The sequence below is a fragment of the Somniosus microcephalus genome, chromosome 3 (assembly GCF_052327205.1).
Source record: "Somniosus microcephalus isolate GS21.2 chromosome 3, FLI_Smic_1.0, whole genome shotgun sequence".
Classification (NCBI taxonomy): Eukaryota; Metazoa; Chordata; class Chondrichthyes; order Squaliformes; family Somniosidae; genus Somniosus; species Somniosus microcephalus.
Window position 1 is genome coordinate 113,425,182 of NC_140989.1, and position 14,619 is coordinate 113,439,800.

Genomic DNA, 14,619 nt, shown 5'->3' on the forward strand with positions numbered 1-14,619 from the left:
CTCTCTTCTACAAACGGCAATTGATGCTCGATCAATTGTTAATTTTAAATCTGAGATTGATAGATTTTTGTTAACCAAAGGTATTCAGGGATATGGAGCAAAGGTGGATGTGTGGAGTTAGGTCGCAAATCAGCCATGATCACATTGAATGGCAGAACAGGCTCGGGGGCTAAATGTTCCTATGTACTCTATTCCCATCTCCTTTTGTCAGAAGTGTCATTTTGAAGCTAATTCAACTCCAAAGAGTGAAGTCCTTACAATATACATTATGATATGGAAACTTTATCAGGTTGAAGATGGTGAGACATCTGTCATTGTTTCAATTGCCTGATATATCAGCTAATATACAAAAAAGTCACAATTTTAAAATCAGTGTGCACCAATATGTTGCAGTTCATAATAACATATATACCTGTTTATTTTTACATCTATAGATTATTATAATGGAACGGAAGAAAATCAAAAACCATTATCTGAAAACTTGGTTTATTGTGGATCTGATTAGCATCATGCCTGTTGATTATGTATTTCTGTGTGCAAAAGTAAGTCATAAATACTTGTAAAAAAAATGCTTTGTCCTACAAATTTGAGGTATTCTAGATTTACTTGAGTTGTTTTTCACCTTGATCCTATAAGTAATTTTCTGGCCTCCACTTTGCACCTCACCCTGATGCAGGTTGGTACTTTTTGCTGAACTGCAAAACCAGAAAGGACAGAGGATGGGCTCATAGCTTGATATTTGCTTTCTGATGAAAATTCATTGCAACTCTTGGTAACCTTTTAACAATTGATGTCTCACCATAAGATCCAAGTAATTAGGGAAATATTTGACTTTATTTTAAAAATTGTACTCTTAGTCTGTGATTTACAATTTCAAAATCTGCAGACATTTCAAAAGCCCAACATTAGATGAATGGTAATCACGCCCTGAAGGACTAGCTGAAATCAGCAGTATGCCTTTTAGGGAAATCATGGGTACAGATCCATATCTGGCAGTATACTTGTACTCTGGGAGCATTTCTGAGGTGGTGCCATGGAAATGCTACTTCAGAAAGAGCAATTAATGTAAGAGTAGATGTGTACTCAGGAGTTTTGCCTGATTTTAGTTTTGAAGAATTTTTCCTCCAGAAATTTCCTCAGGAATCAGTGACCTGGGGAAGGAGCAAGCTGGATGGTATCTTCCTATTCCATGCTTTCTCCTGAATCATTTGATTGCATATTGGTCAAAACTGAGAACTTTCTAATGGTGATCAGAATAAAAGGTTTCCCTTCTATTTTGAATAACATTGTGCAAGTTACACCAATTTCACATTTGCAAATCACTGGATTAGAAATAGATTTCCACATTAAATTAAACAAAACATCGTATATTACAGTAAGAGTTTTGAATGAACATAAATGTTTCATGTAACTTTGTAGCCCGTTGCTCTGAGCCAGTAACTTTCAGTATTTCCATGTCAGAAGTGAAATTGCAGAATAAATGCCATCACTGCTCAGGGTATCCATGAGTTAACTTTAGGGAATAGTGTACTGGGAAGAATTTACTACCCTTTGATCCCCCATTGGACGTGGCACACAATAATCCTGCACTTCCTGAGATCCTGGACAACAAAACTCTGTTTTTCTGATCACTCTTTAGAAAACAGCATTTTGTCCTTTTGATGGATGAATGGTTGCTCTGCTCATGCACTGTGTAAGCATTCAATTTTTTTTATTCGTTCAAGGGATGTGGGCATCGCTGCCAAGGCCAGCATTTATTATCCATCCCTAATTGTCCTTGAGAAGGTGATGGTGAGCCGCCTTCTGGAACCGCTGCAGTCCATGTGGTGAAGGTACTCCCATAGTGCTGTTAGGTAGGGATGGTCCAGGATTTTGACCCAAGGATGATGAAGGAACGCCAATATATCTCCAAGTCAGGATATGTGTCACTTGGAGGGGAACTGGCAGGTGATGGTGTTCCCATGCGCCTGCTGCCTTTGTCCTTCTAGGCTGTATCCCGTGCACTCAGCCGTTTCTTGATATCACATTGAAATTTTGAATCCTTGGCTCTGTAGTAGTTGCTGCAGACCACCGGAGTGGATGAGGGCTGGGCCCAGGAACTCCTGCTCAAGGTCTGCAAAGCCATTCAGATCAGTCATGATTGCTAGTTTGTATCAGCAACTGCACTGATGGTGGAACAAAAGTGTAATTCGGAAGATTACAGGTCAGAAAGAAGAAATTTAAAAGCTGGAGGATTTGGAACAGTTACAAATCAAATTAATGACTTGCAGGCTTGTTGTGAAGAGTAGAACTGAAGATTTTTGGGAACAGTGAGATCCAGACAAACTGGTGTTGTGTTATAAGTAGTGGTTGCATAATGCTGCAGATTCCACTGCTATCATCATAATGAGAGGAAGTTGTCTTGCGACTTAAGTTCTTCTCAAGCTGCAGTCACGGCCCCACCTGCACTAGAGTGAAGTATTTTTGAAAAATAGTTCTCCGTTCATCGACTCATGCAGAGCGATTGAGCACTTTAGTCCTATGTGCAAGTTGGCATGTGGGGGAAGGGGGTTCATTTCTGGTTATACATGTAAAACAGTAGGAGTCTCCTGCCTTGCATAAAGCCTGCCTTGTTGTATTGAATTAAATCTACAATATATTAAACTTGTCATGTATGCTGTACACTCCTTAGTTAAGTATGAATATTCTGTCAAACCTCTGTCAGGCTACCTGTTGCACAGTCACATCGGCAGCTGCACACTTGTCACTAGATGGAGCGCATGAAGCTGCAGAGCCCCGTACATATACCTATATAATAATAATAACATCACTAATGCACTCAGTAGGAAATTTGCTTTGTCCTGACCTCCACGGAGGTCACTATTGGTATAAGTACAGGCAGCTTGCATTTTATTCTACACTTTCTGCATAATGTAATGAACTCCAGTCTTCACTATTGAAGGATGTTTTAATTCATTGTTTTAGAGGCTTATCAAATTGAGTTGAATCTTGTGTGCTTCCCATTTTATCGTTACACTTCTATGGTTTGATTAAGAGACCTACTACAACAAAAGAAAACCTACTGATAGAAACTTGAAAAATTGGTTCCAAAACAGAAAGAAGTATATGGGCAATCTCTACCAATTAATCTTCATGGCTAATTTAGCTTCCTAGATAAAGACAAGCCATCAAATAATAAAGTCAAGACCTCATGGAGTGTTGGCATTAATTAACTTTGAATCACAGGAAGGTAGGTCTGAGAAATTATTTTTCTCCACACTGGCAATTGGTATATTACTACAGCTCATGGGAATGTGGGAATGCTTTCAAAGTAGCTCAGCATTTGAATGCATTGAATGGCGTGAAGCTGCTGTATTTCTATGTATACGAACTCACCGCAGAAAGTTATGTCTTGTCCATTCCAGTCTAAGTACCCCTTTAACGATGTGGTAAGTGTTAATTACTGCCAAACAACCTCCCTGGCACTGAAAATTAACTATTACTTGTGTGGTGTCTCATTCTTCAGGTTTTAATTGTTGGAGAGTTTAAAAATATAACATTTAATTTTTTTTTTACATTTCCTTTTTTTCCCCTCTCTCTCTTAATCCAGTCTTTCTTTCCCTCTCTCTATTTCTCTTTCTGTACCTGATTTGACATTGAATTCACCCACTCTAATTTACACTACCTTTTCAGACCTTGCACTGTTGTCACAATCCTTCAATCTGATTGGTTAAGGTGACACACAGTTGCTTGTCCTGTTCACTCAGGTCCCAGATGTCCGGTTTCCCTCACTGCAATGCTATTAACTCGCACTTGCAGCAACATGCCATGCAAAATATTAAAAAACCTAAAGGTGCAAGGGCATGTCTAACTAATGACAGCTGCTACAGCAACTTATGGCCCAATATATTCTTTGTACATTACATATGTAACATTCCATGACATTGTCATAAGATTTATTAACATTTTCTAAAAACAAAGTTTGTGTTGTTTTGAGTATTAAAATGTCCCTGTCTTGAAAGTATGCAGGTGGTGTTGATGTCTCTCCTGTAGGATATGCTACTTCTCGATTAGTCCGCCTCATTAAACTAACTAGAATAATGAGCTTACTACGTTTATTGCGTTTCTCAAGCCTTATGCGATACGTGCAGTACTGGAAAGAGGTAAGTGTTATTTTATATTAAATGGTTCAAATAGCTTCTTCCATGTACCCATAGCAATGTCTAGCTAGTGTTTTTTTTCACATGTATGTGTTATTAGGCTACATGGAAATATATGTAATTTTTCAGTGAGGAAAAATAAATTTTCGCCACAGTTTTGTTACTAATTTCCCATTTTTGTGGCCCAGTTATTTCACCATAATCGGTTATGCATCAAGTCAGCAGTTGTGTTTACCGTGCAATTGATCACTAATGTGTGTCTGTGAGACTTGACAATGCTTGATTCAATCAGTGACTACATTAACATCATAAATGCTCATGATACTCTCCATAATATGACTGATATATTAGCAAGGCATTTGAAATAGAACTATACAAGTTTACAGCACAGAAGGAGGTCTGTGTCACTAGAGCAATTCAAAACGAATGCCATTGACCTAAGCTCTCCCTATACCCCTGTGTCTTACTATGCTGCAAATATTTATCCGATTTTCCCTTAAAGAAGCCAGTGCCACCAACTCGACTAATCACTGCAGCTCTGTAACTCAAATCAAACCATATTCCATCAACCCTCTGCATAGATTTCTCCTAACTTGTCTCCTCGCTCTGTCCATGATGATTGTAAATTGATGACCCCTTGTCATTATGTAAAAATCACTCCACAGTGAATTATTTTTGGATTGCACATAAATGTCGGTTGAGGGATAAATGTTGCCGGGGAACGGAGAATTCCTTGCTCTACTTTGAGTACAGCCATAGGATCTTTAAAGCTCAATGAAACCAAAACAGTCAGACATGGCCTTGGTGTAATAGCTCTCATTTGAAGGATGAAATTTGATAGTGCAAAGCTCCCTCAGTACAATGTTGGAGTGGGGCTTCAACTTCTGACCTGAAAGTGAGAGTACTACCAACTGAGTCAAGAATCTAGGAAGAAATAGCAGATAACAGGCAGCACCTGTGCAGTGCACATTTATTTTACAACAAAACAAGGCATGAGAGCTAGACACTTAATTAGGTTAATCAAGACCTAGTTTAGCATTTTTTTCCTTTCCTTTATAATGCTCACCCCTCCAAGAAATACAAGATCGTCATAATGCTCTTGGCAGTCAGTTCCTGATAGAGGTACTGGTCTATTGTTTTCCTCATTGCTCTCAGTACAGTCAAGTCTGTTTACACAGACCTCTGGATTCTTGTAGTAAGATTTATTTGGGCTAAGCCCATATCCACTACTATGATTTCTCAGCCAAGCAGCCATACAAGTTTTTTAAAATTCATTTATGGGATGTGGGTGTCGCTGGCAAGGCCAGCATTTATTGCCCATCCCTAATTGCCCTTGAGAAGGTGGTGGTGAGCCGCCTTCTTGAACCGCTGCAGTCCGTATGGTGAAGGTACTCCCAAGGTGCTATTAGGTAGGGAGTTCCAGGATTTTGACCTAGCGACGATGAAGGATCGACGATATACTTCTAAGTCAGGATGGTGTGTGACTTGGAGGGGAACTTGGAGGTGGTGGAGTTCCCATGCACCTGCTGCCCTTGTCCTTCTAGGTGGAAGAGGTCGCGGGTTTGGGAGGTGCTGCCGAAGAAGCCTTGGTGAGTTGCTGCAGTGCATCTTGTAGATGGTACACAATGCAGCCACGGTACGCCGGTGGTGGAGGGAGTGAATGTTTAAGGTGGTGGATGGGGTGCCAATCAAGCGGGCTGCTTTGTCCTGGATGGTGTCAAGCTTCTTGAGTGTTGTTGGAGCTGCACTCATCCAGGCAAGTGGAGAGTATTCCATCACACTCCATAATTGTGCCTTGTAGATGGTGGAAAGGCTTTGGGGAGTCAGGAGGTGAGACACTCGCCGCAGAATACCTAGCCTTTGATCTGCTCTTGTTGCCACAGTATTTATGTGGCTGGTCCAGTTAAGTTTCTGGTCAATGGTGACCCCCACGATGTTGATGGTGGGGGATTTGGCGATGGTAATGCCGTTGAATGTCAAGGGGCGGTGGTTAGACTCTCGCTTGTTGGAGATAGTCATTGCCTGGCACTTCTGTGGCGCAGATGTTACCTGCCACTTATCAGCCCAAGTCTGAACGTCGTCCAGGTCTTGTTGCAATCGGGCATTGGCTGCTTCATTATCTGTGGAGTTGTGAATGGCACCGAATACTGTGCAGTCATCAGTGAACATCCCCATTTCTGACCTTATATTGAAGGGAAGGTCATTGATGAAGCAGCTGAAGGTGGCTGGGCCTTGGACACTGCCCTGAGGAACTCCTGCAGCGATGTCCTGGAGCTGTGATGATTGACCTTCAACCACCACAACCATCTTCCTTTGTACTCGGTCTGTCACCAGCCAGTGGAGAGTTTTCCCCCCCCCCGATTCCCATTGACTTCAGTTTTACTAGGGCTCCTTGATGCTACACTTGGTCAAATGCAGCCTTGATGTCTAGGGCAGTCACTGTCACCTCACCTCTGGAATTCAGCTCCTTTTGTCCATGTTTGGACCAAGGCTGTAATGAGGTCGGGAGCCGAGTGGTCTTGGCGAAATCCAAACTGGGCATCAGTGAGCAGGTTATTGGTGAGTAAGTGCCGCTTGATAGCACTATCGATGACACCTTCCATCACTTTGCTGATGATTGAGAGTAGACTAATGGGACGGTAATTGGCCGGATTGGATTTGTCCTGCTTTTTGTGGACAGGACATACCTGGGCTGTTTTCCACATTGTCTGATAGATGCCAGTGTTGTAGCTGTACTGGAACAGCTTGGCTAGAGGTGTGGCTAGTTCTGGAGCACAAGTCTTCAGCACGACAGCCGGAATTTTGTCGGGGCCCATAGCCTTTGCTTTATCTAGTTCACTCAGCTGTTTCTTGATATCACGTGGAGTGAATCAAATTGGCTGAAGACTGGCTTCTGTGATGGTGACTACCTCGGGAGGAGGCTGATATGGATCATCCATTCGGCACTTCTTGCCACTTGGAGAGGCAAGGATTAATCAAGGATAGTCAGCATGGCTTTGTCAGGAGGCGATCATGTCTAACCAATTTGATTGAATTTTTCGAGGGGGTGACTAGGTGTGTGGATGAGGGTAGTGCAGTTGATGTAGTCTACATGGACTTCAGTAAGGCTTTTGACAAAGTCCCGCATGGGAGACTGGTCAAGAAGGTAAGAGCCCATGGGATCCAGGGCAATTTGGCATATTGGATCCAAAATTGGCTTAGTGGCATGAGGCAGAGGATGATGGTTGAAGGTTGTTTTTGTGACTGGGAAGCCTGTGTCCAGTGGTGTACCACAGGGATCGGTGCTGGGTCTTTTGCTGTTTGTAGTGTACATTAATGATTTAGATATGAATGTAGGAGGTATGATCAGTAAGTTCGCAGATGACACGAAAATTGGTGGAGTGGTAAATAGAGAGGAGGGAAGCCTCAGGCTACAGGACGATATAGACGGCTTGGTCAGATGGGCAGAACAGTGGCAAATGGAATTTAACCCTGAAAAGTGTGAGGTGATGCATTTTGGGAGGACTAACAAGCAAGGCAATACACAATGAATGGTAGGACCCTAGGAAGGACAGAGGATCAGAGGGACCTTGGTGTGCATGTACATAGATCCCTGAAGGCAGCAGGACAGGTAGATAAGGTGGTTAAGAAGGCATATGGGATACTTGCCTTCATCAGCCAAGGCATAGAATATAAGAGCATGGAGGTTATGATGGAGCTGTACAAAATGCTAGTTAGGCCACAGCTGGAATACTGTGTGCAGTTCTGGTCGCGACACTATAGGAAGGATGTGATTGCATTGGAGAGGGTGCAGAGGAGAGTTACCTGGGCTGGAGTGCTTCAGCTATGAAGAGAGACTGGACAGGCTGGGGTTGTTTTCCTTAGAGCAGAGAAGGCTGAGGGGGGACCTGATTGAGGTGTACAAAATTATGAGGGGCATAGATAGGGTAGATAGAAAGGAACTTTTCCCCTTAGTAGAGGGGCCAATAACCAGGGGGCATAGTTTCAAGGTAAGGGGCAGGAGGTTTAGAGGGGATTTGAGGAAAAACTTTTTCACCCAGAGGGTGGTTGAAATCTGGAACTCACTGCCTGAAAGGGTGGTAGAGGCAGGAACCCTCACAACATTCAAGAAGCATTTAGATGAGCACTTGAAACGCCATAGCATACAAGGCTACGGACCAAGTGCTGGAAAATGGGATTAGAATAGACAGGGCTTGATGGCCAGCGCAGACACGATGGGCCGAAGGGCCTCTTTCTGTGCTGTATAACTCTATGAGGTCGATTTTCTGCCAGCCGTCGGGCAGCTTTCCAGGTGGCCGGGGGCCGAAAATCGCCGAAAAAGCGGGTCGCGACCCCCCCGCCTGATTCCCCGCCCCGTCCAACTTTCGGACTGCCGTTTCTCCGTGACCCGCTTCAGTCCCGGCCGCCGCTGGCGGGACTCGTCGTCGGAACACTAATGACCAATTATTACCTTGTTGAAGTAGATTTTCCGGGGCCGTTGCAATTTTGGGGCTTTCCCCACCTGAAACACGCCTGCGGGGAACCCCGCTGATGAGACCTGGCGTGAAAACAGTTGGCTTGCTTGCTTGCAGCTGCAGGTCAATCGGAGAAGCTGCGATTTAAAGGGACAGCACTTGTATGTTGAAGGACCTTGTTGCAGGTTCGGGGCTACTTCTTCAAGGCTTAGGCACAGCTGTGGAAAGTTGGAGCCTCACACACTTCTCCAATGCGATCTCCTGGGAAGCCCCTCTCGCCACCCTCACTCAGCGCTTCCTCAGCGGAGGCATCTACGAGAAGCATGGGACGCCTTTTTTTCCTTCCCTTCTTGCCATTAGAGGATCTCCAGCAGCAGAGGCGGCAGCCGCAGAACCAGGAACAGCAGGATCAGCAACAGGAGCACCAGGCTGCTGCTCACTCACCTGAAGCTGCACAGGCCAGAAGGGGCCAGTGCTTGGAAGTGGCTTGAGAGCACCTTGCTGCGCTTTAGGGGGCCAGGGGGACCCGTTTCTGCACTGGCAGTCCTACTCAGAAGGACTTCCATGAAGATCTGGTTTCTCTGTTCAACAGATGGCCAACGCTCCTCAAGAGATGTCATTCTCTTATGAGCACTCACCATGTTTTCCGTACCCTGGCGAGTTATCTCCTCCATGGAGGTTGCCAACCTTTCCATGGTGATGCATTCATGCGCCAATGACTCCACAAAGGCTCTGCTCATGGTCGCTATGCACTCCTCCATTCGCTCCACACTCGCAGCGACCCTGGAGACAAAACCTGCCAGAGACTCCTGCATCTGTGCATGGAGATCCATCACCTCTTCTCTTGCGGATGGACCCAGAGGCAGAGGGTCGACATGCAGCGCAGCTGAGCTGAGCTGGCAGAGTCCTGCGCCCTCCGACGAGGACTCTCCGCTGCTGTCCCTGTCTCCAGAATCTGCTGAGGCTCACTTGTGAGCTGTGAAACACCAGGTGACAACACTACTCTATGTCCCGAAGGACCCCCCGAGGTGTGAGTGTCTGCGCTGGTGCTGGGTGCACTTACTTCTGCTGACGCTGCGCCCTCAGAGGTTGGAGCTTCCTCTGAGAAGTCTGGCTGCACAGCCTCTTCCTCCTCCACAGTGAGGACAGGGGCTCTGGATGGTACTGTGGGGGAGTACAGGAAGGAGTTAGAGATGTAATGCCAAGGTTCTTCTGGTGACTCAAAGCGAGTTGGCATCTGCTGACACCTGCATCCATGCAGCCTTGGTCTCAGTGGGAGGCCTCTTCCTCCCTGACCTAGGGAAGAGGACCTCCCTGTGGGCCCTAACCCCATCCAATAATGCCTGCAGTGAAGCCTCGTCGAATTTGGAGGCAGCTCGGGGTCTGGCACTGGCCACAGCTGCTGCAGGCTCCTCTGCCATCCTGTATGGATCGTTTGGAAGCCTTCAGAGGATGCAGTGCTTGCTATGGACCTTGAAAGCACCACGAATGATGACATCATACTGTGGGGATTTCTGACTCGAATTGGACAATTAGCAAGGCTTCCCACATGCTGGGAATTAATTGGCCACTTGAGGGAAAATTGCGTGGAGCTGGCTGACACTTTTTTATTTGTGTCAGAAACCCCACATTCGGGAAAACCCGACCATTTCCCACACAAGCCGAAAATCGGGGCCTATGACTCTATGGCTGAAGATCGTTGCAAATGTCTTTTGCACTCACGTGCTGGGCTCCACCATCATTGAGGATGGGGATATTCATGGAGCCTCCACCTCCCATTAGTTGTTTAATGGTCCACCACCATTCAAAACTGGATGTGGCAAGACTGCAGAGCTTTGATCTGATCCGTTGATTGTGGGATCGCTTAGCCCTGTCTATAACATGCTGCTTCCGCTTTTAAGCATGCAGGTAGTCCTGTGTTGCAGCTTTCCCAGGTTGGCACCTCATTTTTTTTAGGAACGCCTGGTGCTGCTCCTATACACTCCTTATTGAACCAGGGTTGGTCCCCTGACTTGATGGTAATGGTAGAGTGCGGGATATGCCAGGCCATGAGGTTACAGATTGTGGTGGAATACAATTCTGCTGCAGCTGATGGCTCATAGCGCCTCATGGATGCCCAGTTTTAAGCTGCTAGATCTGTTCTGAATCTATCCTATTTAGCACGGTGTTAGTGCCACACAACACGATGGAGGGTGTCCTCGGTGTGAAGACGGGACTTTATCTCCACAATGACTGTGCGGTGGTTACTGCTCCCGATACTGTCATGGACAGATGCATCTGCGACAGGTAGATTGGTGAGGACGAGGTCAAGTAGGTCTTTCCCACACTGGCAGCTATGTCCTTCAGGACTCAGCCAGCTCGGTTAATAGTGGTGCTACCAAGCCACTCTTGCTGATGGACATTGAAGACCCCCACCCAGAGTACATTCTGTACCCTTGCTACTCTCAGTACTTCTTCCAGTGGTGTTCAACGTGGAGGAGTACTGATTTAGCTGAGGGAGGGTGGTAGGTGGTAATCAGCAGGAGGTTTCCTTGCCCATGCTTGACCTGAAGCCATGAGACGTCATGGGGTCCAGAGTCAATGTTGAGGACTCCCAGGGCCACTCCTTCCTGACTGTGAGTCTGGCCTGCCGGTGGGATAGGACATACCCAGGGATGGTGATGGAGGAGTTTGGGGCATTGGCTGAAAGGTATGATTCTAAGTATGACAATTTTGGCACAAGTCCCCAGATGTTGGTGAGGAGGACTTTACAGGGTCAACTCGGCTGGGTGTGCCATTGACGTGTCGGTGCCGAGGTCGATGTCGGGTGGTCCGTCCAGTTTCATTCTTATTATTGTGTTTCAGAGCAGTTTGTTACAACTGAGTTGCTTGCTAGGCCATTTGAGAGGGCAGTTAAGAGTCAATCACGTTCTGTGGGTCTGGAGTCACATATAGGCCAGACCAGGTAAGGACGGCAGATTTCCTTCCCTAAAGGACATTGGTGAACCAGATGGGTTTTTACGACAATCCGATAGTTTCATGGTTACCATTACTGATGTTCACTTTTTTATTCCAGATTTATTTAATTGAATTTAAATTCCCCAGCTGCTGTGGTGAGATTTGAACTCACGTCTCTGGATCATTAGTCCAATCCTCTGAATTACTAGCACAGTGACACTACCACTATGCTACCGTACCCACTAAGTTACAGTCAAAGGCCTAGAATTTGATTTTCAACCAGCAGCAGCCACAACCGCTGTGACAAAAAAGAGAACCATGAAAAATTGGTGCTCTTGTGTCATCAGGATATGACTCGTGAGCTGGGGATGCTAGTTAGGTCTTGAGGTAGTGCACCGGTCATGAAGAGGAGGAAAATTGGTTGGTAGGATTGCTAGCACTGGGCCCACAGTAAGTCCAGAAGACGGAGCCGGTCAGGAGGAGGGTGAATGGTGGTCTACAGTTTCAACATGGAGTCAGGAGCAGCACAAAGGACGAGTACACCCTCAGATTTAGACATTGTGGGGGAGAAATTGGGGGCGCAATTATCGGCTGGGCGCAAAGTTTAGCGCCTGGCACTAATTATCGCCTCCGACTGCAAACTTGGCTTCTATTGCCCCTGGAGGTGATTGGAGTGCTAAATCAGGCGCTACACACCACCCTTAAGGTGCTAACGCTGAGGAAACATAGAAACATAGAAGATAGGAGCAGGAGTAGGCCATTCGGCCCCTCGAGCCTGCTCCGCCATTTAATGAGATCATGGCTGATCAGCCAAATTCAGTACCCTGTCCCTGCTTTCTCCCCATATCCCTTGATCCCTTTAGCCTTAAGAAATATATCTAACTCCTTCTTGAGTATATTTCATGAATTGGCCTCAACTGCCTTCTGCGGTAGAGAATTCCACAGGTTCACCACTCTCTGGGTGAAGAAATTCCTCCTAATCTCTGTCCTAAATGGCTTATCCCTTATCTTTAGACTGTGACCCCTGGTTCTGGACTCCCCCGCCATCGGGAACATCCTTCCTGCATCTAGTCTGTCTAGTTCTGTTAGAATTTTATAAGTTTCAATGAGATCCCCTCTCATTCTTCTAAACTTCAGCGAGTATAAGCCCAATCGACCCAATCTCTCCTCATACGTCATTCCTGCCATCCCAGGTATCAGTCTGGTGAATCTTCGCTGCACTCCCTCCATGGCAAGAACATCCTTCCTCAGATAAGGCGACTAAAACTGCACACAATACTCAAGGTGTGGTCTCACCAAGGCCCTGTACAACTGCAGCAAGACATCCTTGTTCCTGTACTCGAATGCTCTCGCTATGAAGGCCAACATACCATTTGCCTTCTTAACTGCCTGCTGCACCTGCATGCTTACCTTCAGCGACTGGTACGCAAGGACACCCAGGTCTCGTTGCACTTCCCCTTCTCCCAATCTATGGCCATTCAGATAATAATCTGCCTTCCTGTTTTTGCCACCAAAGTGGATAACTTCGCATTTATCCACATTGGGCAGATGCATGGCAAATGCAGTATAATCACCCAACCTGTCCAAATCATACTGGAGTTTCTCAGCATCCTCCTCACAGCACACACGCCCACCCAGCTTTGTGTCATCTGCAAACTTGCAGATATTACGTCTAGTTCCCTCGTCTAGATCATTAATATATATTGTGAATAGCTGGTGTCCTAGCCCCGATCCCTGCGGTCACTGCCTGCCACTCGGAAAAAGACCCGTTTATTCCAACTCTTTGCTTCCTGTCTGCCAACCAGTTCTCTATCCAAGTCAGTACCTTGCCCCAATCCCATGTGCTTTAACTTTACACGCTAATCTCTTATGCGGGACCTTATCGAAAGCCTTCTGAAAGTCCAAATACACCACATCCACTGGTTCTGCCTTATCTATTCTACCAGTTACATCCTCAAAAAATTCCAGCAGACTAGTCAAGCACGATTTATTTTTTGTTAATCCATGTTGACTTTGTCCGATCCTGTCACTGTTTTCCAAGTGCTCTGCTATTACATTTTTTATAATGGACTCTAGCATTTTCCCCACTACCGATGTCAGGATTATCGGTCTATAATTCCCCGTTTTCTCTCCACCACCTTTCCTGAATAGTGGGGTAACATTAGCTACCCTCCAATCCATGGGAACTGTTCCAGAGTCGATAGAATTTTAGAAGATGACCAGCAATGCATCTACTATTTCTCAAGCCACTTCCTTAAGTACCCTAGGATGATTTATCGGCCTTCAATCCCGTCAATTTCCCTAAAACCATTTCCCTACAAATACTGATTTCATTCAGTCCCTCCCTCTCATTAGACCCTATGTTCCCCGACATCTCTGGGAGATTATATCTATCCTCCTTTGTGAAGACAGAACCAAAGTATGTATTTAATTAGTCTGCCATTTCTTTGTTCCCCATTATAAATTCCCCTGATTCTGACTGCAAGGGACCTACGCTTGACTTCACCAATCTTTTTCTCTTCACATATCTATAGAAGCTTTTACAGTCAGTTTTTATGTTCCCTGCAAGCTTACTCTCATACTCTATTTTCCCCCTCTTAATTAATCCCTTTGTCCTCCTTTGCTGAATCCTAAACTGCTCCCAATCCTCAAGTTTACTGCTTTTTCTGGCCAATTTAAATGTCCTCTCCTTGGATCTTATGCTATCCCTAATTTCCCTTGTTAGCCACGGTTGAGTAACCTTTTTTGTTTTATTTTTATGCCAAACAGGGATGAACAAATTCTGTAGTTCATCCATGCGATCTTTAAATGTTTGCCATTGCCTATCCACCGTCAACCCTTTAAGTAACATTCCCCAGTCCATCCTACCCAACTCGCGCCTCATACCATCATAGTTTCCTTTATTTAAATTCAGGATCCTAGTCTCTGAGTCAAATACTTCACTCTCCATCTTAATGAAGAATTCTATCATATTATGATCGCTCCGCCCCAAGGGGCCTCGCACAACAAGATTGCTAATTAATCCTTTCTCATTACATAATACCCAGTCTAAGATGGCCTGATCTCCAGTTGATTCCTCGACATATTGG

The 14,619-nt window shown here is 45.4% G+C and overlaps 1 protein-coding gene across 1 annotated transcript in view; it reads left to right on the forward strand.

Annotated features, from left to right (window-relative positions):
- The first annotated feature begins 260 nt into the window (after positions 1-260).
- Positions 261-14,619, forward strand: part of LOC147121271 (potassium/sodium hyperpolarization-activated cyclic nucleotide-gated channel 2-like) — a 91,854-nt gene continuing 77,495 nt past the window's right edge. The window contains exons 1-2 of the mRNA XM_085981499.1: positions 261-542; positions 4,002-4,142. Coding sequence (XP_085837625.1) covers positions 444-542; positions 4,002-4,142 — 240 coding nt within the window. The 5' untranslated portion in view covers positions 261-443. The remainder of the gene's footprint in view (positions 543-4,001; positions 4,143-14,619) is intronic.